Source organism: Saccostrea echinata, unplaced genomic scaffold, assembly GCF_033153115.1.
Source record: "Saccostrea echinata isolate AGI-Se365-2 ecotype Australia unplaced genomic scaffold, CSIRO_AGI_Sech_v1 ptg000016l, whole genome shotgun sequence".
In the NCBI taxonomy this organism is placed as follows: domain Eukaryota; kingdom Metazoa; phylum Mollusca; class Bivalvia; order Ostreida; family Ostreidae; genus Saccostrea; species Saccostrea echinata.
In genome coordinates, this window is record NW_026889765.1 from 4302054 (window position 1) to 4327013 (window position 24960).

At 33.2% G+C, this 24960-nt stretch overlaps 1 protein-coding gene across 1 annotated transcript; it reads left to right on the top strand.

Annotated features, from left to right (window-relative positions):
• Positions 1 to 1315: 1315 nt before the first annotated feature.
• Positions 1316 to 23313, top strand: LOC133188361 (cyclic nucleotide-gated cation channel beta-1-like). Its single transcript, XM_061323746.1, has 18 exons — positions 1316 to 1683; positions 7799 to 8075; positions 8510 to 8670; positions 9029 to 9226; positions 9626 to 9834; positions 10004 to 10054; positions 10171 to 10257; positions 10412 to 10476; positions 12410 to 12532; positions 13820 to 13961; positions 14155 to 14314; positions 14696 to 14877; positions 15121 to 15239; positions 15654 to 15806; positions 20419 to 20551; positions 21066 to 21152; positions 21342 to 21522; positions 21840 to 23313. The coding sequence occupies exons 1-18, from the start codon at positions 1506 to 1508 to the stop codon at positions 22832 to 22834; spliced, it is 3501 nt and encodes a 1166-aa protein (XP_061179730.1). The 5' UTR covers positions 1316 to 1505; the 3' UTR covers positions 22835 to 23313.
• The last annotated feature ends 1647 nt before the right edge of the window (positions 23314 to 24960 follow it).

The window sequence follows — 24960 nt, forward strand, 5'->3', positions numbered from 1 at the left end:
TTGACACACTTGTTGGTCATCAGCAACAACAAATATTTCTAGTAAGATTGGAAAAGTTGTAAGCCCAATTCTCATTCACTATAGAAGTGACCTTGAGCTTTGAGATAAAACCTTGAGACAATATCATGGCACACTGTTTAGGTTATAGACAGCAACATAATTTTAAATGTTTGAATCAAGGGATAAATGAAGAGTTATGACCAAAGCATGATTTTAAAACAGACAGACAGACAAAAAATCATGCCAAAACCACTGGAGACACATAAAACAGAGAAGCCTGTCTTATATTTTTCTTTTACTAGAGGCCATTTGAAATTATGGTGTTTTAAATATGAATGTTGCCCTAACTTCCTAAATTTCAATTCAATTCAATTCATTGATGATCACCATGTTGGTATACAGTCAAAATAAGAAATCAAATGACAGACAACAGAAAAAAGAATAGAAAAAATATTATAACATAATGGCTACAGCATGCAAGACAAATTTACATGATTCTCTATAGTCCATGGATTTGTTTCCTCTGCATGAAGCATCTATCTAAATTTCTATTGATTCAGTCTGTAAGTTTGCTCAATCTGAAAGTTAAATTTGCTCAAATTGTGATTCTTTTGCAGAATATAAAACAATCATTTAAATAATGTTTAAAAAAATTTTTCCAATGCCTTACACAATTAATTGAATAAACAATCACAGAATCAAAAAGTCGTAGGAGAAGGCTTTGTGTAACTATTAAGGAATATTGATCCCAATGTAACAAAATGTGCTGGAATGAATCCATACATGCTGCTATCATCAGATAGACTTATTCTTGACACATGGCTCATTTAAGTCAATGTTATAGATGGTATACTGGGATACACTAAACCTGGTTATACATTCCAGTTTGCATTATGTCTGGGAACTTCCAGTGCTTATCAATATTGGGACTCTGGACTATAAGTTTGTTACTCGGTATTGATTAGTGGTCATTTTTGCTGCAGTGAGATCCCATTCAAAGGATATGACATTTTATTGCTCAGTTAATGAGCAGCTGATATTATTTGGAAAGTAAAAAACACACTGATTGGACTTGTTACATAGTATTCTTTGGAATTATGTGGGCATGGCCTCTTGAGAAGAATAATTGTTTAATTGGCTGAGTTTAAAAGTGGTTGGGATCGAAAGAAGGCGTTTTATGTGAGAATAATAAACTTTTCTCTCGTTATTGATGGTCTTGGAATGTGTTATTTTGTAAGAAACTTAAAAATATTGACCAAAAAAAATTATGATGAGGATTGGAGTATGCCAGATTTAAAACGACGTACGGTTCCTTTATCCTGAGGATAACTAAATCTCAGCATTATTATGGCCGCATAGAAAAGGATATAATAGAATGTAATGTCTGATGGATTGCCTCGGCAATTTATGTTGACATTGATGTTATTTCATTTAAGTGATTTCTTTCTCGTCAATTTTTTCTTAACTATGCACAGCAACTAGGTCAGGTCTTGTTGCTCTGTTCAATGGTTTGGGACATTTCCTTTGGTTATTGGGCTGGACCCAGGAAAGAACCTAGAGCCATGACCGTAAGATATTCCACCTGGGGTCTATGTGAGGAGGATTTCGAGGGGATTTCTTTACAGGAGTTTGAATCTGCTGAGAGCAGTATACCTCTGTTGTCTGAGTACAGAAAAAATACAGGTTTGGCTATTAGTATAATTAATTGCTTTCAATTGGCCTATCCTTGCGTGTTTAGAAAATGTGTCTTGATAAATAGATATGTTGTATTTTATTGACTGAATGGACTCTATTTCTCCCTAGGTATTGTCATTTTTTGGTATACTATATAGACATACTCTTTTCCTTAGATTAATTTACGCTACGTATGTGGTGATAAATTTTTTTGCAAAAATTTGTCAAAGCAGACTTAATGTACAATTAAGAAATACAGTAGTACTGCAAGTAATCTGTGTAATTTTCTACCCAAAGATTGAACAGAAATTGTGTATAAAATATAAAACTGTAAACTGTAAAAATTATTACATTTGGTTCAGCACATAACATGTAAGAAAGCTTAAATATACATGTACAGTACAAGACATATTTAGCATTGTACTTGATTTAGGAGTAACTCCTAAATCAAGTACAATGCTAAATATGTCTTGTACTGTACATGTATATTTATATGAAGCACATTCACATAAACATACACTAAATCCAATATTTAGCTGAAAAAATTATTACAGACAATCTGACAAATATTGTGCAGTACACCCTAAATACAAGTATATATTTACAGACCTCTCAATTTACCCATGATTCTTATGATTCTGACCCCCTAAATAGGGTTTCATGATTTACATGAAAAATATTCCTATTTTCATCTTTCAGTTTATTTTTTTTTTTATTATGAAAAATGGAGAAGTACAGACACTTGTCCAATATTTTGGACAATTGGGTAGAAAACTACTGATAACATTTATTTGGGGTTGGGAGCTCTGCATTTAACAGTAATTTGCATATATACAGTAAAACTCGTTTAGTACGAACACGGATATAGCGAATTCACGGATATAGCGAATTTTTCTTGGATCCCCAGCTATATAAATTTAACGAATTTCTTATACGGAGATAACGAATTATGGATATAGCGAAGTAATTTCACAGGTCCCAGTGACTTCGTTATAACCAAGTTTTGCTGTATACCACAAATCCACATGAAATAATTATTACATATGGTCAATTGTCAGGTTATCATCCTCATGGTAACACACACAGAAATAGATAATTATTACTTACCTCATGGTAAATATATTAACACTTTCTCTGAAACAGACATGAAACATATTAGCTGGGGTATTTTTCAAAGAAACAAAAATTAAAAATTTCATTTTCATTGCATTCCCCTAAGTGGTTTCAATTTCTCTTAATTCATACTTGAGACATGCCCCCTTTTCTGATAAAGACATGGTAGCTCAGTCGGTAGAGCGCTTGTTCCATGATCGGAATGTCATGTGTTCAAATCATACGACTGACCGAAGTCGATAAAAAAATAGGTAGCAACTGTTTCTTCACCAAGTGCTGGGCACTTTGAAATAAAAGTTGCGGTTCCTTCGGATGAGACCTTAAAAACTGAGGCCCCATGTCACGGTAGGCATGGGCACGATAAAGAACCCTCACTGCTCAATGGCCCTAAGTGCTGAGTAAAGGTCTAAATTTGAAGCCCTTCACCGGTTTATGGTGAAGTCTCTATAAAAGTGAAAATTTTTCGAACAGAACGTAAAACAACATACAATCAATCAATCTAATAATAACAAAATAAGGAAACCAAGAAATAGTACATATTAGTCATATACATGATCCCTTATGGTTATGAAGGTATAACCTATGATTTTATGGCCTTTTTGATGCAACTTAAAGACCTTAGATGATGGTCATGACACATCAACCATTAGCCAGGGAAACTACTGTTCAGTAGATTATAAAATTTTTTGCTGCAAGATAAGTGTTTGGTATTTTAAACGAGAAAATTTTTTCATGAATTTAGTAAATGTCTTACATAATCTTTATTAATGAAAATATTTGCTGGAATGAAATTTTTGTGATCAGACCATCTTGCGTAATTATGGGAAAATAAAGTTCTCAGGAATAGAAAGTGATTTACGTTATTGTAAGCAGGAAGTAAATTGTTGTGTGAAGCAAAAAGTGATTTTCTTTGGGAGTTTCAGACAGTACACAGGCTAAATTCAAAATACCTTGAACTCTGACAGTTGAAGACGATCGACTCACTGTAAAACTTAAAAAGAACAAGAGTTTGAGATTTTAAGTTAGAGTTAAAGTGGAAATTTCCTGGTTACTTGATTGGGTTTTTAAAATTTGTCTAACTGGAAGTTATTGATTTTCATTAAGGCAGTACATGTACTACAATTATACATGTGTGCTTTAAAAACAATATTCTAGTAATTCCTTTGTATTTTTAGCTTGGTAAATTTGTTTGATTATATAGGAGAAAAAAATAGGGACCATTCTAGGGCAGTATCAATATATCGATACGTAACAATATATAAGAATGTATCATATCGAAAAAATACCTTCCAATACGTACCGGATTTTCTCATAATTCTGTGAAAAAGTTGGGAATTTCAATCACCAAAGGTTATATTTTCACTGTTTTGAATTAAAATTGATCAATAATGATATAATCAATAAGGAGATAGCACATCTTAGATATATATATTTCAAAATACATTGACAACTTTATTTTTACATGTTGTTTTACAGTCATTTAGTTTGAATTTGATGTGTGATTTGTAGAGACAGTGAGACAAGACCTTTGAAATGGGTATAAAACAATTAGTTTTTATAAAATTCATGCATTTAATGATTTATAAGACTTTTTGATAGACTTGTTAAAGAATCCAATAAATAGGATATCGCTTTATAAAATATTGTATCGTATCGAATTTTTTTGCTCAATACACAGCCCCTAAACCATTCACTCACTTCCAAGAGATCATGATCTTCAAAAGAAGTTTGAGTCATCAAGAGTCATCTGTAATAGCTACAAATGACATGACGTGGATATGATATTTGCTAACCAGATAACTGAGTAATTGGAGAAATGGCAATAAGTTGCAGATTTCAGATTTTTTTTCCAGGCATTTCAAAATACAATCTTTGTTTGCTGAAGTATTCAGAATTCTATGTGTTAAATTTTAAGTATTGATAATTTTACAGCTTCCTTTATTCAATAGCATGTTCATTCTAATAGGTTCTTGGCGGTTTAATTCAAGTGTGTGTGAGAGGTCACAGGTTCAAATCCCAGTCTAGTTGACACTTTTTAGCATTTAGCTATTATATCAATGATTTGAACTCTCGGGTGGTTTCAGAAAGACTCAGTGATGTTAACCAAATGAGAAGTTCAAGTTGTAATGATTTCCATCTTCGATTACTTGGTATATCTAATCTCATTATATTTATATAGTCTTTGGCAAATCTGCCTCCACTTGGTAGTACATGTAGACCTTTCCATGGCCTTATTTGTACCATATATTCTTATTAAGGTTCATTGACCCTCTTATAAGAGAGGTAACTCTCACTAGGATAAATTACTTTTCCTTTGTAAAATTGTAAGTTCAAAAGCCAAATTTTGCCCCATGAGGCATGCTTAAATTGGGTGCATTTCAATTATGCATTAGATTTCTTTTGGAAATTATCAGCATTAAAGCAAAATTTCATGTGAGAGATGAAGGATGAGAACCTTTTAGAACAATGATCAATTGGTCCTCTGATGCACAGAAAATATTACAGGAATCAGGATTCCAAATAGTGACATTACAATTTTAGTCCCCATAAATATTTCATAGTGTAATTCTTTTCCTTTTTTGCTTTCTTTTCTTTTGAGTTTCACCTATTGACCTTAAGAAAAAGAAAATTCATTTTGGTGTGACTAACTGGTTAATTGTTCAGAACTAAGTTAACGATAATGTCATTGCCATCCTTCATTAATTGATAGCTTATGTTTGCAAAGAAAATATGATATGAAATTCTGAGACAATGTGGTGCAATTGTATTTGGTGTCTACAATATCTGCTGTTCAATAATTGCTTTTCAAAATTGGAGAGATTTTTATGCAGCAGTTCAAATGAACTTACACTGAAAAGTGCATGCTTGCTTTATGTCAAAACAAGATCATTAATTTCTTGTTATACATGTAGCAATCTAGACCTTCAGATTCTCAGAGGATATGCAAACACTTTATAGTTACAATAAAGAGCATGTCTTTTTGAATGAATTTCTTCAGAGATTTCAATTATGATAATGCTTGCCATTTTGAAAAACATTTTAGTTTTTCTCTTTGCTACCATAGTGCCAATTTTATAGCAATTATCTTCCTTCAATGAAGTCGTTGGGACATAAGAGTTATTGTGGTATAAATGCAGTGTAGGCATTTTTTCCCTCATCTGTAAGATCATGCTTTCCGAAAGGCCATATTGATTTTTATTATCATTGTCCTTTTGAGAGACCATTCCTGAATCTCTAAGTTGTAATAATTCTCAAAAATCAATGCCCCCTGGTAGATAAGAGAGCCGAGTTTATAACATTTTGCCCAGTTGAAGCACATTGCTGTGGCATGCTGAAAGGGACCTGCTGAATGAGCAGTCCAGAAGACTGAGAAAAAGTATTCAGATTTACTAAATTGCTTCCGTGCATCCAAAGTTGTACAACCTGAAATTAACTTAAGAATTACACATATTAGTTGCAGGCAACTGATACATTCATTCAATTTTTCCATCAATATAGGCAGGTATGCAGAGTAAAGACCTGTATGTATTTGATATTAAACAAAGTTATATGGTGTAGAAAAATGTTTATACAGCAGTCAAAGTTAAGAGTCATAATGCATAAATGCATACTGCTTATAAAAAATGGTGATGTTTTAGCCAAAAAATTAATGAAATTATTGATAATTTTAAATAAATTTCTGATATAATTAAGCAAGGTAATTCTCACTAGGTTGTTACAAGGCTTTAATGTATAAGGATGTACATTGTACTAGAGCGGAGTTCCTATTAAGAAACTTTTTATTTAGGGTGGATGTAACAAGGGAGGGAATCTATTGAATTTTTATGGGAATAATTGAATACGTACAATTAACAAAGGAAATAAATATGTATGCTGATGTGGTAAGTTGGGTTCTATCTAATTACATGTTCTTATTATGTGTGCTTTATAAATATGAAGTCCAATTAAGGATAAATAACACAAAAAGAAACTTTTTTCAGAGATCAGCAATATTTCTCATAGATTTATTTTCAAATACTTAGGTAACATGAATAATGTTTGTCAGGTAAAGTGGGAGAATTTTTAAAGATTTTGTCACAATCTTTCAAATATAAATGCGTGCAAAATTTTATTTAGAATTACATAGAAAACTACACAAAGTCACTTATCTAAGCACCTGAAAGAAAAATTACTCTCTCTTTATATTTTTGATTAGGGATTTATTATTTATGTAATTTCTATTCAAAATCAGTCAAAAAATATATATTGTATACATGCATCAAATTTTTGTTTGTGGTATATCAACTTATATGTATATCCTTAAAGAGAGAATTTGGCCAGTTAATCTGGTCACATCTTATTAATACATTTATAAATGTAATTAGTGTCGGACTATATTATATATTACTTACTTCATATTTACCATTTGAATGTTGTAGTAAGTCTTTAGCCTAAATTATTCATACTTTATTCTGGTATATAGAACAGAGGTGAACATTGCTTCAAAAGTAATTAATTTCATGGAATTCACACATGCACATAAATTTAGTCTCGCTACCAATTAGGTTCATATATCTTTTTGGTATGTTGATAGATTATTTGAAAAGAAACTTAATTTTAAAGACACTCTTGAAGAAAATACTAATGATTCAATAATTGAGATAAAAATTTAAAATAAAATGCATTTTTTAAAAATTCATTTTGCACAACCTGTACTTTTTATACCTTTTTCATTTTCAGCACAGAGATGATATTAAAATAAAGAAATCGCTTTTACAAATTTGAAATTCAATGTGAAGGAAATATTAAGATAAACATTGTTAATATCATGAGTAAGGAACATCCTTCCCCCTCCCCCCCCCCCCATCCCCTACCCCATCCTCCTTCCAAAAAAAAAAAAGGATTGATAAAATTAGACAAAAGAAAGCAGTAACATTAATTTTCAGGGTATATTTTGTTAAATGAGAACCAAAATAACTTAAATTGGCAGACATTAACAAAACTGCTTAAAAACACGGTAAATTATTTTTAGAATCACGTCGCCCAAGTGACCCTACCTTCTTAAACAGTGAGACCAAGCTCTTAAACGAACTGTCCCCAGCAGGTCCTAACGGAAAAACTGACGCCTTCCTTTACAATTCTACTACAGATGTTAGACAGCCACCTGCAAGTCCTAGCTTCTACGGAAGCTCCAAGTATGATCTCCAACCCCCACCAAGCCCTGGACTGCTTAGCATCAATTCAGCATGGAGTGAGCTGGCCAAATTGCATTCTAGAAGGTCGTCTTTTGGGGACATTTCTGAAACAAGGTATTGTGAATTATTTTTAAAAAAAACTTTAAAGAGCTACAGATAGTTGTTGATTAAATACATACATGTAAGGCAGTGACTTAAATATTATGCTTATTTTGATTAAGGTGAGGTTTTTAGGTTTTTAATTACCATTTCAAGGGAATTAAGGGGTCATAATAGATGAAAATTAAGATTCTGATTTTTTAGTAAAATTAATGTATTCTTGCTGTCAGATGTAGAATGTATAAAATATATTGAGTAATGATTTGTAATTGAATTTTTGATCTAAGAAGACTGAAATCTCCTCACATAATAGTTATGGGTCATTGTATTTTGAGTTGAAGGAAGTTTTTACATTTTTTTTTTTTGTTTCTTGACCCTATCTGTTGAATAAGTATCAAGTTACATTACGTATTCTCAAAATAGGTTTTGACTTTACCTGTTTGTTCCAGGAGTAACAGTTTATCCAATGTGAGTAGCAGTCTGAGTCAGTACCTCCATGACTTGGTCCAGGCTTTCTCCAGCCGGACAGAGAAGATCAAAGAGAATACCATCCAACCCCCCACCCCCTCCTCCCTGTCGGAGGTTGATGCTCTGTCAGAAGCTAACTCAGGTACCTGATCAAACATTGATAGGTTATACAGTCAAACCTCATCATTTCAAACATGAAAAATTTCAAATGCTGAGCAATGGAGACATTGAGGTTTCAATGCATAAAGAAAATTGAATTGGTGGGGACTTCCAAGTCCTTTCAACTCCAGAGTTAGTTGTTCAAGATACCAATAAAGTTAAACCTGTATTTGCTAGTTCAGTATGCAGAAATGCATTATTTCATGGCATTTTCTACTTTCTCTTTTTTTCAATACTCTGTTCAAAAATTGAACTTTGGAGAGTTAAAAGGTTGATAATTGCAATGAAGCCATTCACAATATGCAAATAGACCAATATGTGAAAGTTTATTTTAATTACAGCAGTTTCTGTGACAGAAGATGAGTCTGCCAGACAGAATAGAATTAACAACTTTTACCCGGAGCACATGATGCTGGGGAAGGATGGCCTGCCTACAGAGGAGGAGCTTGACAAGTTTTACATGGACTGGGGCTGCTGCAAGTCCCGACTCCCCACTTGCTGCAAATATTTACAGTTTCCCTCCATTTTAGAACCTCAAAGTTAGTACATTTGTATGATTTAACACCTATGGCTGCATTTATTCAGCCACATTTCTGCATGTTGATGTACTTAAAGATATCTAAAAAAAAAAAAGGACATTAACTAGGTATGGCGAAGAAACGTTCAGGTCATAGAAAATGTTATTTTCCATTTCTCTCAGTAAGGGGAGAAGAAAATTACCTTGAATATTTTAAAGGAAAGATTTAAAAAATAGGAAAAAAAATAATAATTATTATTTTGGAAGTCAAATTTCAAGTGTGACCTCAACCTTTCAATATCCGTGAAGATTTAGTTGAATTAAAAGTAAATCAAATGCACTTTGACGTCTGTTAATTTAAACAAAGAATCAAGCTTTCATGATATATTCTAATATATAGTTATGATTATTTCTTTTATAGGTAAGATTTACATGAGTTGGTTGGCCCTCGTTGCTCTGTGCTTTACCTACAATGTGTCGGTGATTCCATTACGAGGGATTTTTCCCTACCAGACTGACAAAAACGTGATATATTGGCTGATTTGTGATTATTTTTGTGACTTTGTCTACCTGTTAGATATTCTTGTGTTCAAACCAAGACTGACATTCCTGAATAGTGGACTTATGGAAGTATGAATATTTTTTCATCAAACATGTCGATTTGTACATTTCTTTTCGATCTCTTAACCTAATCTGAACTTAATAATCATCTTTACCAGCAATTCAAAAACATTCAAATTGTGCAGATTAGTGCCCAGATCAGAAATGTAGTTGACACAGTTTCATTTTCATTTTGCAGGAGGATCAGAGGCTAACAAAGAAGAATTATATGAAGAAAAGCATGTTTAAGGTAAGACCTCTATGTCTGGTTAAACTGAGCTAAAAAGCAGTGAAGTTTTAGTTTCATAGTATTATAAATAAATATCTAATCTTATTTTGAGAGTTATCCCCCTTTTATGATTTCAGTTTGATGTTTTATCCCTGCTGCCTTTGGATCTTTTCTACTTTAAAGTTGGAGTTGTTCCTTGGCTAAGGTTTCCCAGATATTTTAAAGTAAGTTATCTTACATTTATAGTATGTAACATTAACATAAAGCATAATTCTACATACGGTAACTCTGAATGCATCACTTTTGCACCATTTTAGCCAAAACTTCAGATGTTTTCTCAGAGAACACACAAGTTATATCACAGATTTTATATTACAGATTCAGACTTTCTGGGAGTTTTTTGAGCGCTGTGATCAAGCTGTTAGATCAGCACACATCCTTAGGTTTGTTATCTTTATAAGGCACTTGAAATTTGATTTTTGCCACATGAATGCAATTACTTTTTAGCTCACCTCAACAAAGTTGGGGGAGCTTATGTAATACCGTCAGTGTTGGTGTCGGCGTCCCAGGTTAAAGTTTTTTGAGCAGTTTTCTTTTCAAGTACTTTTATGCCCTATATTAATCAGAGATGCATGGAGGATGCTTCTAGTGTGTTTCATTGTACCAGTCAAGGTTTGATGCTGCAATTTCAGATAAAGAGTGAATAGGTTAATGTTTTTGGAGCAGGTTAAAGTTTTTGGAGCAGGTCTCATTTCCAAGTAACTATAGGCCCTATATTGACCAAACTTGCCTGGATGATTCATCTAAGGATGCACACTACAGAACATGCTTTAGATGCTGGATCTGACCTACATTTTCCGGATGAGTGACAAGATTAAAGTTTTTGGAACAGATCTGATTTCCAAGTTACTATAAGCCCTAGGGCTGTCACCGTTCCAATATTTTTCGGGTCGGTTCGGTTCTGAAAATTTTCGGTTCGGTTTTGGGTTTTTTGGTTCTGTTATTTACCTCTATTATAAACCTTAATTTCATGAATTTCACATAAAAAATCTCTATTTGTAACGTTACATTCACCTTTAAAACAAATCTTATCCATGTTAACGTCTTGACATCGGTGTTTAGGACCACTAGGCTGACTATTAGCTTCAATCTGACCATTCTTGATTGTTTTGATTATTATCTAATCCTTTCGTGACGAGTGTTTTGTCATGGAATGAAGTATAATTCAGTTGTGATGTTTATTTATCACTGTTATTGTCATCCTTCTTTTGATTTTGATGACATTTTTTGTATAAAACATATTCTAATATATAAACCAGACCCAACCGAAATCTGGAAAAATGGAACCGAAAACAACTTGGACCGCGGTTTTCGGTTATTTCAGGGAACCGTGACAGCCCTAATAAGCCCTATATTGACCAAACTTGCATGGATGATACATCTAAGGATGCACACTACTGGAATTGCTTTGGATGCTGGAGCTGACTTGTATTTTCCAGATGAGTGACCAGATTAAAGTTTTGGGAGCAGGTCTCATTTCCAAGTAACTTTAAGTCCTATGTTGACCAACTTTCATAAATGATACATCCAAGGATACACACTACTGGACTTGCTTCAGATGCTGGATCTGACATATATTTTCCAGATGAGTGACCAGGTTAAAGTTTTTGAAGATCTCATTTCCAAGTAACTATAAACCCTATATTGACTAAATTTGCATGAATGATACATCTAAGGATGTACACTACTGGACTTGCTTCAGATGCTGGATCTGACCTACATTTTCCGGATGAGTGACCAGGTTAAAGTTTTCGGAGCAGATCTCATTTCCAAGTAACTATAAGGCCTATCTGAACCAAACTTGCATGGATGATACACCTAAGGATGCACACTACTTGACTTACTTCAGATGCTGGATCTGACCTACATCATCACAGGATGAACACTCTCAAACTTGCTTCAGATGCTGGATTTGACTTACATTTTCTGGATGAGTGACTAGTTTAAATTTTTAAATAAGTCCATTCCCAAGTAATTGCAAGCCCTATCAGACCCAAATTGCATAAATGTTGCATCTAGGGATGCACATTACTAGCTTATTAGTTTAGTGTGGGACTTTTCTTTACTTAAAGACAACATTCGTTGAGGTGAGCTCTGTAATCTCTGATCAACTATGTTTTTAAGTACGTGTACATGTATTCATGTATTTAATTATGAAGTTGTTTTATTGATTGGTTGATAGATGGATTTGTTGATTGATGAATTTGAGGTTACATATTTGCAGAAAGCCCTAGATTTCCAAAAAAAAACACCATAATATGAGTAGACTATTACCATACAATTTGGACTGTATCCGTCATAATTTATAAATTTCAGAATTACAAAAACAGTGATCTACATGTTGTTCTTGATCCACGTTGAGACCTGCGGTTATTATGCTATGTCTGTGTATGAAGGAATCGGTAGCAACAGATGGGTGTACAATGGTGTCGGCAATGCGTATGTATAACAAATCAAAGGGCAGAAAAAAGGAGCTTTGTGTGATGTGATTTTTTTTTCATATAGCATTTTGCTTTTTGAAAATTTTCACCTTGCACTTTACAATTAAGATTTTTTAATGTTGCAATTTAAAATCGGCTACAGAGATATTGAGACAAATTTATTAGAAAGTATCAGTTGCCAAGAGAAAATTTTACTTCAAAAGAAGTAACACTTAAATTCACTATCCGCGCAGCACAGTTAAGGCTGCAGTAAGGAGGTGGGGCCTAATTTATACGGGAAATGCTTACTATGACATCACACAAAAATATAAGTTATTCAAATTACCACAAAATGAAACGATTTGCTATCTTAAACTGTTGAATAGCTTTAAACTATATCACTACTAACTAGTGCATGTATTATTGTTGTTGGTTAAATCCCACACAGCAATATATAAACGATTCACTGATCGCAATGCACTTGTCAATGTGACGTCATATCGTAAAATTTGATGCAGTTTGTATGCAGTGAGAGGCAGATCAAGTTATATTTATATAATGAAAAATGTATTTTGTAATTAAATAAAATATAAATTGTAGATCTATAAGAGGCCATTAACTTGAATGCAATGTCTATTTTATGATTTTATTCATATACTTCCCGTACATTCCCTAGACTGTCGTATATTTGTATGCAAATTCATTGAAGGGTAATAGAAGGGTTGTAATAAATCGATATATTGCAAGGGCATACCCTCAATGAATTATGACAAGCTTTCACACATAAACTCAAGAAGTATGAAGATATTTGAAAAGTGCTGCGAACCTGTTGAAACATTGCAAATGAATTAATTATATCTATATTTAATGTACTTGACCAGCAAAATATTCAACATACAGTCTAACAAATGTAATTTTAGCAATTAGATAGTAGAATCTATATAGGTTCACAGTACTTTTCACAAACTACAATGTGTTTTGAAAATAATTATATGTTAAACTTAGATTTTTAACTTGGTTATGCCCTTGCAATATCAGAATTTATAGATGACCTCAATAATTCAGTATATTTGCTAAAATCACGTGACTGCCACATCATGTGACAAGTGTAAGTAAGAAATCTAATCGTCCTCAACATGTAGTTTTCAACCACATTGCATTTGTCCGATAAAAGTAAAGTCCTAAAAAGAAACACCCATCCTTGTAAAGAATGTATTTTCTATCTAAAAAATTCGCAGATATTTCCATTTGGCACCTTAACTGTACTGTCCGGTGTTTGATGTATCCTGAGAATTTCATATTTCAGCTACATCCGCTGCTTCTACCTGGCTACAAAGACAGCCACTTCCATTGGGAACAACCCTCAGCCTACCAATGTCCTGGAGTATGTCTTCATGACAGTGTACTGGGTGTCGGGAGTGTTTGTGTTTGCTCTCCTGATTGGTCAGGTTTGTTAATCATCAATTTTGTTGCGATGACATTTCTGATTGGGCAAATGTATGCTATACCTTTCATTGTGTCTGCATTTGTTTGGTCAATTTTTGCTAAAGCTAGTATTTAAAAAATGTAAGAGTTTTTTTTTGAGTTGCAAAACACTTGAAAAAGCACATTAGCTTTCATTTATGTATTTATTTGCTTTAGATAAGGGACATTGTGGATGCTGCTGGAAGAGTTAAGGCCCTTTATAATAAGAGAATGGATGCTGCTATCTGGTATGTCAAGAACCTAAACCTGCCAAAAGAGACCCAGGAAAAAGTCAGGACTTGGTTCATCTATAACTGGCAGCAACAGAAAATACTGGGTTTGTTTATGTTCCATCATGGACTATGAATTATAATCAGAATTTTTAAAAAAATCTGTGAATCTTTGCAGCTTTTTTTATGCTTGATCTTTTGCATTGATTAATTCTATGAATGAAATGCTTATTGTAGATTCCTTAATATACACAAATTTATTGCATAATTTTGTAAGGAAACACCACTCATTGAAATAGAATTAACTTTTATTTTTGATATTGCTGAATACATGGAAATACTTCTTGAATAGCAGTTTACCCACAAATTCATGTTTTCACCATTTGATTTCTACAAAAAAAAAAAAAGAAGAATTTTGAGATATTACAAATATAAGTACTCGTATAAAATAGTAAATCTACAGTATTTAGAGATAATAATTTTTGTAGATGAGAAGGCTTTGATGGATACGCTGCCTAAGAACTTAAGGACTGATCTGGCTATCCATGTCCATTTTAACACACTGAGTAAAGTCAAGCTGTTCCAAGACTGTGACAAGACTTTGCTGTTCGATCTCGTGTTGAAACTAAAGCCAATACTCTACCTGCCAGGGGACTATGTTTGCAGAAAAGTAAAAAAAAAATAATGCAATACAAATGAAATAACTGTTTATACTAGTAGTGGAATATATCCCTCCTAAAGATTATAATGTGCCATATTTAGAGTTATTGGCTATTGTTTTAATTAGCCCATTTTTTTTTAATTTGCCATTTAATGATAACTGCACAAAGGACACAAGTAATGCTAAGATAAAATATACCCAGGATGTATTGCTCTTTTCATAGTATTTCATTGATATTTTCACTAAACATAGGGGGAAGTTGGCAAAGAGATGTATATTGTAAGTCAAGGTCAGGTAGATGTGGTGGGCGGACCTGACAACTCAATCGTCCTGGCAACACTAAAGGAGGGGAGTGTCTTTGGTGAAATCAGGTCAGATTTGGTTTTCATTTGTCAGGGAAGCAGTACAGTGCCAAGTTGTTTATTTTATGCAAATCACATACAGTCAAACCTTGTTATATTGAATTCAATGGGGCCAAGAAAAAAACTTCGAGATATCAGAGGATTTGAGATATTGATGTTAATTTGAAAATACATAAAGAAAAAGTGTTTTTGTCTTCCAATCCACTTCTGAATCAAAGTATTCTGTTGAAGATATTGATGTTTGAGATACCAATGTTTAATTGTAAATGAATGTTAAAAAAAAAAAAAAAAAAAAAAACACTCATATTTTACAGGCTCTTAGAAAGGTATTCACTTTTGGTGATTGTAAAAGTTTTAAATTTCTTCTTTCTTAGCAATCATTTACAAGAATCAGATTTTAATTAAATATTATTACTACTGTAGTTTGCTGGCTTTAAGTGGAGGGGAGGGAAATCGACGAACAGCTGACGTCATCTGTAAGGGCTTCACCAACCTCTTCATTCTCTCCAAAGGCGACTTTGAGGCAGCCATGGCTGAATATCCAGAGGCTCACAGACATATGAAAAAGAGAGCCAAGTAAGTCAAACTAGAAATATGTCCATAGGGCATGAATGCCACCCTCAAGGCTTCACTAGTATTACAACATGAAAATTTGTATTGGTTTTTGAAGTTTGATGAAAATAACTTGAAAAGTTTCTTTGAAACTGAGATTTAAACACAATAAATACATGTAGTAAAGTCAAAGGTCATTAGGAAGTTCAAGGTAAAAACAATTTGGACACAGTTGATTAATTCTCACCAAATTATGTATCAGTGCATAAGCTTACATAAAAGATATTGGAATAGTTTCTTAGAAACTAAGCTAAATGCTTATTTAAGAAAAGTGAGGTCAAGGTCAAAGGGAAGGTCAAGGTCAAAAAAGCTTGATGCAGGGCAATAGCACTCACCAAAATTCATTAGCATATGAAGTTTGATAAAAATATCTATTTACTTCTTTAGAACTGAGCTACACATAAAAGTGAGAAAAGTGAGGTCAAAGAAAAAGGTCAGAAATGTTGATGCAATTGAATACATGTATCTCTTATCAATATGTATAAACATATGAAGTTTGGTAAAAAATATCTTGAATAGTTTCTTTGAAAATGAGCTTAACAATTTTTTTTTTGAAAAGTGAGGTCAGGATCAAAGGAAAGGTCAAGGTCAAAAAATGTTGATGCAGTTGAAAAGCTCTTATCAATATGTATCAACATATAAGGTTTGATAAAAAAAAAATCTTGAATAAAAGATGTATTCAAAAAAAAATGCTTTAAGGTCGAAATTCACCAAAAAAAAAAACTACTAAAAATAAGGAAACCTGTTTTTGACAACCTGGTTCACATTTATACCTGTCCAGCCATTTTCATAGCCAGAATAGCTCGATTGGTATAACAGCTGCATAATATCACCTCAGATACTTTTTTAGAGTTGTAGTTTGAATCCACCTGGTGCCACACTTTTATAGTTTTTAAATTCTCACCTTTTCAAAGACTATTTTTATTTTTTTAAGGGCTATGTATAATCCTTCAACTATCTATCTTTTATGCATGTTCATTCTTCATATAAAAGACACTAAATAGAAAGCATATCGTAAATTCCATTGTATTTACTACAACACAGTCAAGCTGGACTATACCTCACCTGTACAGCAAACTTTCTTCGAGGACAAGAATTATTCACTGTATTACTTGATACAGGTATTCTCGCCTGCAGTGAGCTGCGATGGATTTCTATTGTATATATATGTATTACAAAGAATTTAATCAATTCAGTTACACTGCTTTTGTTCCATCTGTACTACTAGTACTAGAAATCAACAAGCTTTTTATGCCCCCGGATCGAAAGATCCCGGGGGTATATTGTTTTTGTCCTGTCTGTCTGTCTGTTTATCTGTTTGTCTGTCTGTCTGTTGTCAACTTTAACCTTGCCCATAACTTTTGATTGGTTGGAGCTATTACTTTCATATTTCACATGTGTATTCCTTGTGACAAGACCTTTCTTTGGGTACCATCATATTTGACCTTTTGACCTTGACCTTGGAGTTTGACCCACTTGTGCAAAATTTTATGAGACTTTAACCTTGGCCATAACTTCTGAACAGTTGGTGCTTGGGGTTTCTAACTTCACATGTGTATTCTTTGTGACAAGGCCTTCCTTTGGATACCAACAACTTTGACCTTGACCTTGGAGTTTGACCTACTTTTGAAAAACTTTAACCTTGGCCATAACTTTTGAACAGTTAATGCTTGGGGTTTGAAACTTCACATGTGTATTCCTTGTGACAAGACCTTCCTCTGGATATCAATCTCTTTGACCCTTTGACCTTGACCTAGGAGTTTGACATACTTTTGAAAAACTTTAACCTTGGCCATAACTTTTGAACGGTTGGAGCTAGGGCTTTCATACTTCACATATGTAATCCTTGTGACAAGTCCTTCCTTTGGATACCAACCACTTTGACCTTTTGACCTTGACCTAGGAGTTTGACCTACTTTTGAAAAATTTTAACCTTGGTCATAACTTTTGAATGGTTGATGCTAGGACTTTCATACTTCACATATGTAATCCTTGTGACATCACCTTCCTTTGGATACCAACCACTTTGACCCTTTGACCTTGACATAGGAGTTTGACCTACTTCTGAAAAACTTTAACCTAGGCCATAATTTTTGAATGGTTGATGCTAGGGCTTTCATACTTCACATATGTAATCCTTGTGACATCACCTTCCTTTGGATACCAACCACTTTGACCTTGACATAGGAGTTTGACCTACTTTTGAAAAACTTTAACCTTGGCCATAATTTTTGAATGGTTGATGCTAGGGCTTTCATACTTCACATATGTAATCCTTGTGACAAGTCCTTCCTTTGGATACCAATCACTTTGACCCTTTGACCTTGACATAGAAGTTTGACCTACTTTCGAAAAACTTTAACCTTGGCCATAACTTCTGAATGGTTGGTGCTAGGGCTTTCATACTTTACATATGTAATCCTTGTGACAAGACCTTCCTTTGGATACCAACAACTTTGACCTTGACCTTGATGATTTACTTACTTTTAAAAAACTTTAACCTTCGCCATAACTTTTGAACAGTTGCAGCTAGGACTCTCAAATTTAATATTTTTTATCTTTTGGCCTGGATTTTGATTTGCATTTGAGAAACTTTAACCTTCGCCATAAGCTGCCATACGGGGGCATCAGTGTTTAACAAACACATGTTGTTGTAAATTCTAAAACCAACCCAGGTCATATAGGTCAAGGAGCTATTTATAACTAAATGGTCCATTTTGAAAAGTGAGGTCAGGGTCAAAGGAAAGGTCAAGGTCAAAAAATGTTGATGAAGTTGAATAGCTCTCATCAATATATATCAGTATATGAATTTTGATGAAAAAAAATCTTGATTAGTTTCTTTGAAACTGAGCTATATTCATGGTGGGGCATTAAAATATACCTGGGCTTAATAAGTTCTCTCTAAGACCCTCTCTCTCTCTCTCTCTCTCTCTCTGCAGTCAATTTCACAGAAACTTTACAAGAATTCTAGTATTATTTTAGTATTGTGATTAATTATAAGCTGTAATTTTAATATTTTCGTTTTGTTGATTTGTTGTCTGGACTGTTGTTTTTCACTCTATGTCAGTTCAATTTTTTTTAAACTAAGTGCATCAACTTTAAGAGCAAATAATTCCATTAATTCCCATGCAGGTTTAGTATATTTGACTGTAATGATATAAGGAAAAGTTAATTTCTTGTTAACGTTTACTTTTTTGCATTATTGTATTGTACAAATATATGTTTGAAGGGAGGACTTGTATATTCTTTTTTTTTTAAATTAACATAATTTTTTAACCATTTCTTTAAGCTGCAAGATCAGTTGACAAATGAGTAATATTTCTGTTAATTTTTTCTTGTTCCTTTATAGAATGTAAGTACAGGAAAATCACATTTTACCCAAAACAGCACACTCCATAACTTACATGTAGAAACATCTAGCAAGATAATCCATGATATGTATATTAAAACTCTGCACTGAATTTGCATGATATTCACATCCCCTGTTAAAGCCAATTTAGCTCTCTAGATCCAGAGACTTGATTGTCAGATACTTAAATAATTGTCAGATAATTCAGTCATCTAGTCAGATAATTCAGTTAACCCTTCAGATAGTTACATTTCTTCAGATGATTTTATCTATTGATTTATAATGTTGACTATGTGTAATTGTCTAATTAATTTGTAAACATATCAAGGGAGGAAAAAAATCTATAATCATATATTATTCCAAATAAGAATTGTAAAGGCTATTAATATGTGAATAAAGTATCTGACATGCTAACTCAATTATTTGACGGAACACAGATTACTCAACCTTAGACTACAGGTAAATCCCATCATATGAATGAAAATTCCTGCAAGTTATGCATGGAGTTAACTCCCCTTTGATTAACTGAACCAGTCAGTTATAAATCCAAACCAAAATAACTAAAAGCATGAATTTGCATGATGTGCATCCTTTAAGAAAACATTTTATATTCCTAAAGTTAAAATTTCTAAGATCAGCAATTGTAATTTTAGTGAAGGTAAAATTTAAATTAGATACATTGAGTTTGCATGCATCAATAACTGATGTGTTTTCCCTATTAACATGTGTATTGAAAGTACCATACATACTAAACAGGAAACATTGAGATTTGAAAGAATATGATAATATTATGCTACTGCATGACATTTACATATTTATAATTAACCTCCTGCAATTGCAATAATCTTAAATACACAATAATCCAACCCTTGCAGGTAAAAATGTATGCAGGTTCTTTTTTTTTTCAGCCTTAATCTTACACCTGACTATATGGTTAAATAAAACCTTTCCTAAATTTCTTACCTTTTAAAATCATTGACCATGGCTTTGAAAATGCACATGCATTCAATTTGCATTTGTTAATCCCTCTATGAAATTGCTAAATCCAAGATTTATTGAAAAAAATAAAGGTAAAAAATAAAGAAAACAGAATTAAAATTTACCCACACTTTTTCTTATGCAAAAGCAAAATTCTTTAAAGCTGTAAAATCATTGGTGTTAATTAAGCTTGCTCTATATATAATTTTTCTTTTGGAATTTTTTTGATTTTTTCTTATAATGTTGTAGAAAGTTACTGAGACAAAATGCTAAATTAGCCAAGGAGAGTGCCGAATCATTAGGGAGTTCTTGTATGGATGAAATCATCAAGTCTTCTTCAGCTATTAGTCGAACTCCAAAAATGGTGACAACTGTTATGCAGGTAACATAAAACTGTATACAGGGTTGTTTTTGCCCCACATTATTTTTTGCCTTTTCACATTGCAAACTTTTTCTCCTCATTAGATTCATCCAAACACAGTTGTGTTAAAAAGAGAGATAAATTTCGTCCTGTATAATTTGAATTTACCAACTAATTAAGAGCCAGGATGAAAAGGGCAAAAATAAAATGGGCCTATATTCCTTGTTTACGGTACCTGGTAGTACATCTGTGATTGTGAATTTTACTAAGATTATAACCAATATTAATGAGCTGCTGACAGTTTCAACCCTTTATAACTTTTTAACTAATAATGTAGTCATCTTGTTTGAATTTTTGATTGATTTACAATGGAATATTAATTATATTTGTTCAAGTTAGTTGTGAATGTAGAAATGATAAGTATTGTTTTGCGAGTAAATAATAGTTGATTTACTGAAATATTGATGCCAGAATTTATGTGTCACTTTTCTTCCTTTTTTTTTTTTTTGTAAATTTTAAATTTTTTTTCTTATAGGTGATGGATCCTGGTTCTCAAGTGATGAAAAAACTCAACAAGTCACATGACACACAGGAAGTGGATGAAATGTTAAAAGAGCAGGAGGTTTCCCTTCTTATTTAACTTTTTTTGGATGTACATGTACCTCTAAATAATGCTTTATAGAATATACACATATTGCTCTATAGAATGTACAGGCACATATTCAAACTTTTATCTCTAATGTTGGGATATATTAAATGCATGTTGACTCTAGGACAACTTTCTGTTTTAATAATGAACTTGTGATTACAGAACATAGGGAGAGGACTGCCTACAGACCAAGAAGTAGAGGACTTCTTCAATGAGATGCTGACTGTGGAAATACCTGTCCCCACTCCACAAAGCCAAGAGGACTCTCTGAAAAGGGGGAGCAGTAAACTCAAGAAAGAGGACACCATTACCACAGAACACAGTGAGGAATCAACTGACTCAGGTACAGGGGGTTTACCTTACAAAGAAAAGTTAACTCTGTACAAATACCAGAAAGAGAATCAACTGACTCAGGTACAGGGGGTTTACCTTACAAAGAAAAGTTAACTCTGTACAAATACCAGAAAGAGAGATTAATAGATAGTACATGTAGTTCTCTGTTTTAGGTGTACCGTACATATTGATTTTACAGTGAAACGTGATGGGGATTTTTTTTCTTCAGTTTTAGAACATTTTCAAAAATGCACAGCATGTTTGTACATAATTAAGTTAAAACTGTATAGAGGGAATGAGATAAATGACATTTCATAGTTTTTGCAGGGGTACAGCTAATAAAAGCTAGCAGTCCTATAGACAGCACAACTAAAACCATGAGCAACAAGGAAAGTAAAGAGTCCATGATCACTCCGGAAATAACCACAGATTTAGCAGACATATTGGAGGAAACGAGAAGCTGGGTGGAGCAGCAGACCCTTCACACTCAGATGATCAGTGATGGAGGATTTCTGGCCGAATTCTTTGAGGACAACCTCACAAACAATCCAGAGGAGGAGACCACAAACCATGAGGAGGAGCACATAGGAGAAAATTCTGAGGATCAGGTGACAATGGAGATGGAGGGTCAAGGTTGTCTTCAGAATGTTGAACTTCACGGAGAGCTCAGGGTTGAGAGCGAGGATATGAACGTGGACAGTATTGATAACTTGTTGAGTAAAATAGAGGAAGAACATGCCAGCAGTGTAGCGGAAAACAGTGAAAACAATGCAGCTGAAAATGTTTCAGTTGATATGGGAGATGGTATTACAAGTGTAAGGGTAGAAAATGAACTAGAGGGGATTGATGATGAAGAGTTGAAGACAGAGTTGAACAAAGAGGATTTGAAAGATGAGAAAGTTGAAAAAAATGTTGAACAAGCTGAAAAAGTAGTTGAAATGAAGGCAGTTCACAATGAACTGAATTCACTGGAGAATAAGACAGTATCTGAACCAAAACAGCTCATGAGCATAGAGCCCAAAAGCAGGTCCCTCTCCATCCACAGTGCTGGATCGTTGACTGAGAGTGACATCACAGATAGGGAACCCAAGAAAAATCCCATACAGGAGTCCAAACGAGTCATGTCTGAACCTGCTAACCTCTGTATAAACAGAATTCCCTCCAAGAACAGAATTACCTGTGCAGTGGAGGTTCACCGTGAAAAAAGCATCACCCCCACATCTGTGGTAGAATGGCAAGACAATGGAGCAATGGAGTTACAAAAGCAAGGCAGTGCTGCGTCTTCTCCACGGGAATTGCAGTATTTTGAGTCCAGTGTTTAATAGTTCTTAGTGTGTGCCACTGCACTGTCAAGTGTTACCTTGTGTGTTACTATCTGATCAAAGGTCACAGGTCACCTGTGCTAATAGACAGAATTGATTTTAAAAATAAGATCAGTAAAGTTTTATTTGTTGTACATGTATTTTTAAATTATAACCTTATTGACCATCATCAAAACCAACTATTATGTGTATTTGAAATCTTGCCTGGTAAGCAATTTGTAATACACATGTATGTGAGTTAGAGTGCTTGTGTGAAATGTTTTTGTGAATGTGGTACCTTTGATTGTCTTTTAACCCTGTCCATGTTATTTATCATTTATTTGAAACCATATTTTATTTTTTTTTAAAAATAATAATAATCCTTTTCAATTTAATTCTAAGCTGGCTTAGATATCATGTTTATTATTCATTATGAGGTTTTCTAATAATTTTTGAAATGTACTCTATTATTTATTGTTTTATTACTTATTCTTTATCAATACCAATGCCATTAAAAGGTCATGAAAAACCATCCAAGACTTTGTATGTCATTTTTATCAACTAAAGAAAATGAAATCTGTGATTTGGTCAGTTGTAGCTGCAGATCTGTAGCTCGCTGGTCAGAAAAAATTGGGAAGGAAGACCTGAAAGCTACAGTGCCACCCATTGAAAAAAAACATATATTATTGCACGCAAAAAAGTGTGCTGTTTCTTGATTTATTTCTCAGTTTATTAATGCTGCCATCTTAAATTTTTACTAACCCTGTGTTCCTAGTATATTTTTTTATTACTTCGATCCACAACAAAACATTTCCCCAAACCGTTGTTTATAGCCCCCCTGGGCCTGAAATTGAGACCTTTGAAAAGACAATTCAGTCCAAAGCGCTTGGTGCATGACTTGTACATGCAGCTTTGTTTTGAAAGTAGTAATAGAATGTGTTAGGAACACACGGTTAGTAATATTTTGAAATATACCGTGAAATAAATCCAAAAAAATGGTGCTCTTTTTTGTGCACAATTAAAATATGCAAGTTTTTCAATAGGTGGCTCTGTAGCTCTCTGGTCCTCCATCCCAATTTTTTTTAGACCAGCGACCTACAGATCTGCAGCTAGGTCAGTTGATGCATCTTGGGTAGAAGATGTGTCGCATCCTTCTTAAAGATCACTGTGACCTTTAATTAAGGTGAAAGTTATGCTTTTAAGTTACACAATCCCAATAGATGCAAGAGTATTGCAGTAACCTTATTAAAAAATGATAAATCAAGAAAATACACATTTTTTTCATGATGTACTTTACAGCAATCTATAACAAATATATTTCTTTTGTGTCAATAATAAGAGAAATTCCTCTTCTTCTGTGGGTCAATCTAATTAAAATTAGACTTGTAATTTTCGCTCCTCTACGATACGCTTCAATACAAGCGTATCGTAGAGGAGCGAAAATTACAAGTCTAATTTTAATTAGATTGTTCTGTGGGTGTAATAATTATCAAGCAATGCTCTTGTTTCAAGGAGAATTTTGATAACAAATTGCATGTCAAATTAGAGGTTATTTATTGAGTTTTGTGTAAGGAGATTTCTGGTAGAGCATCTCTGATCAAACAGGTGTTATTTATATCTCTAAGGAATTGGTCAGAAGAATTTGGGCTCTTAATTGCAATTTATATCATTCATAAAAAATACAATGAACAATCTGAGTGAGACATGACAATCTGCAATTTGTTGTAGAGATATCAAAGTTAAAATACGTAATGGATTTTAGAACGACAATGAAACATCGCATTTACACACTGGGATTTTTTGGGGAAAAGTTCACTTTTTTATGGGCTCCGGTCTTCTCTCTCTCTTTTTTTTTTTTTTACAAATGTTTGCTTTTTTTAAAATTAATATGCACACGTCAAATAATGTTTCGAAATCATGGAAAGATGACCAAGAGAAAGCAAATTTTTAGAAAAATGTGTTTAAAAATGTAACATTTTGTTTGTTATACCAAATGACTCATCTAGCCAATTTTCAAGTTATTTTTTAGCAAATCAAAACACTATATTGGGAAATATTTCACTTTCCTATTTCTCAGAAACCCTATATATCAAAAGAATGCTAATTAAAATTTCATGTGACAGATCAATGAAATTTTCACTTTAAGT

Bases quoted from the DNA above. Each gene is read 5' to 3' on its own strand.
- LOC133188361 (XM_061323746.1), top strand. From the start codon at position 1,506: ATGGTTTGGGACATTTCCTTTGGTTATTGGGCTGGACCCAGGAAAGAA. The intron at 8,076-8,509 runs GTATTGTGAATT...TGTTTGTTCCAG, and splicing joins GGGGACATTTCTGAAACAAG to GAGTAACAGTTTATCCAATG. The intron at 14,878-15,120 runs GTAAAAAAAAAA...CACTAAACATAG, and splicing joins GGGACTATGTTTGCAGAAAA to GGGGAAGTTGGCAAAGAGAT.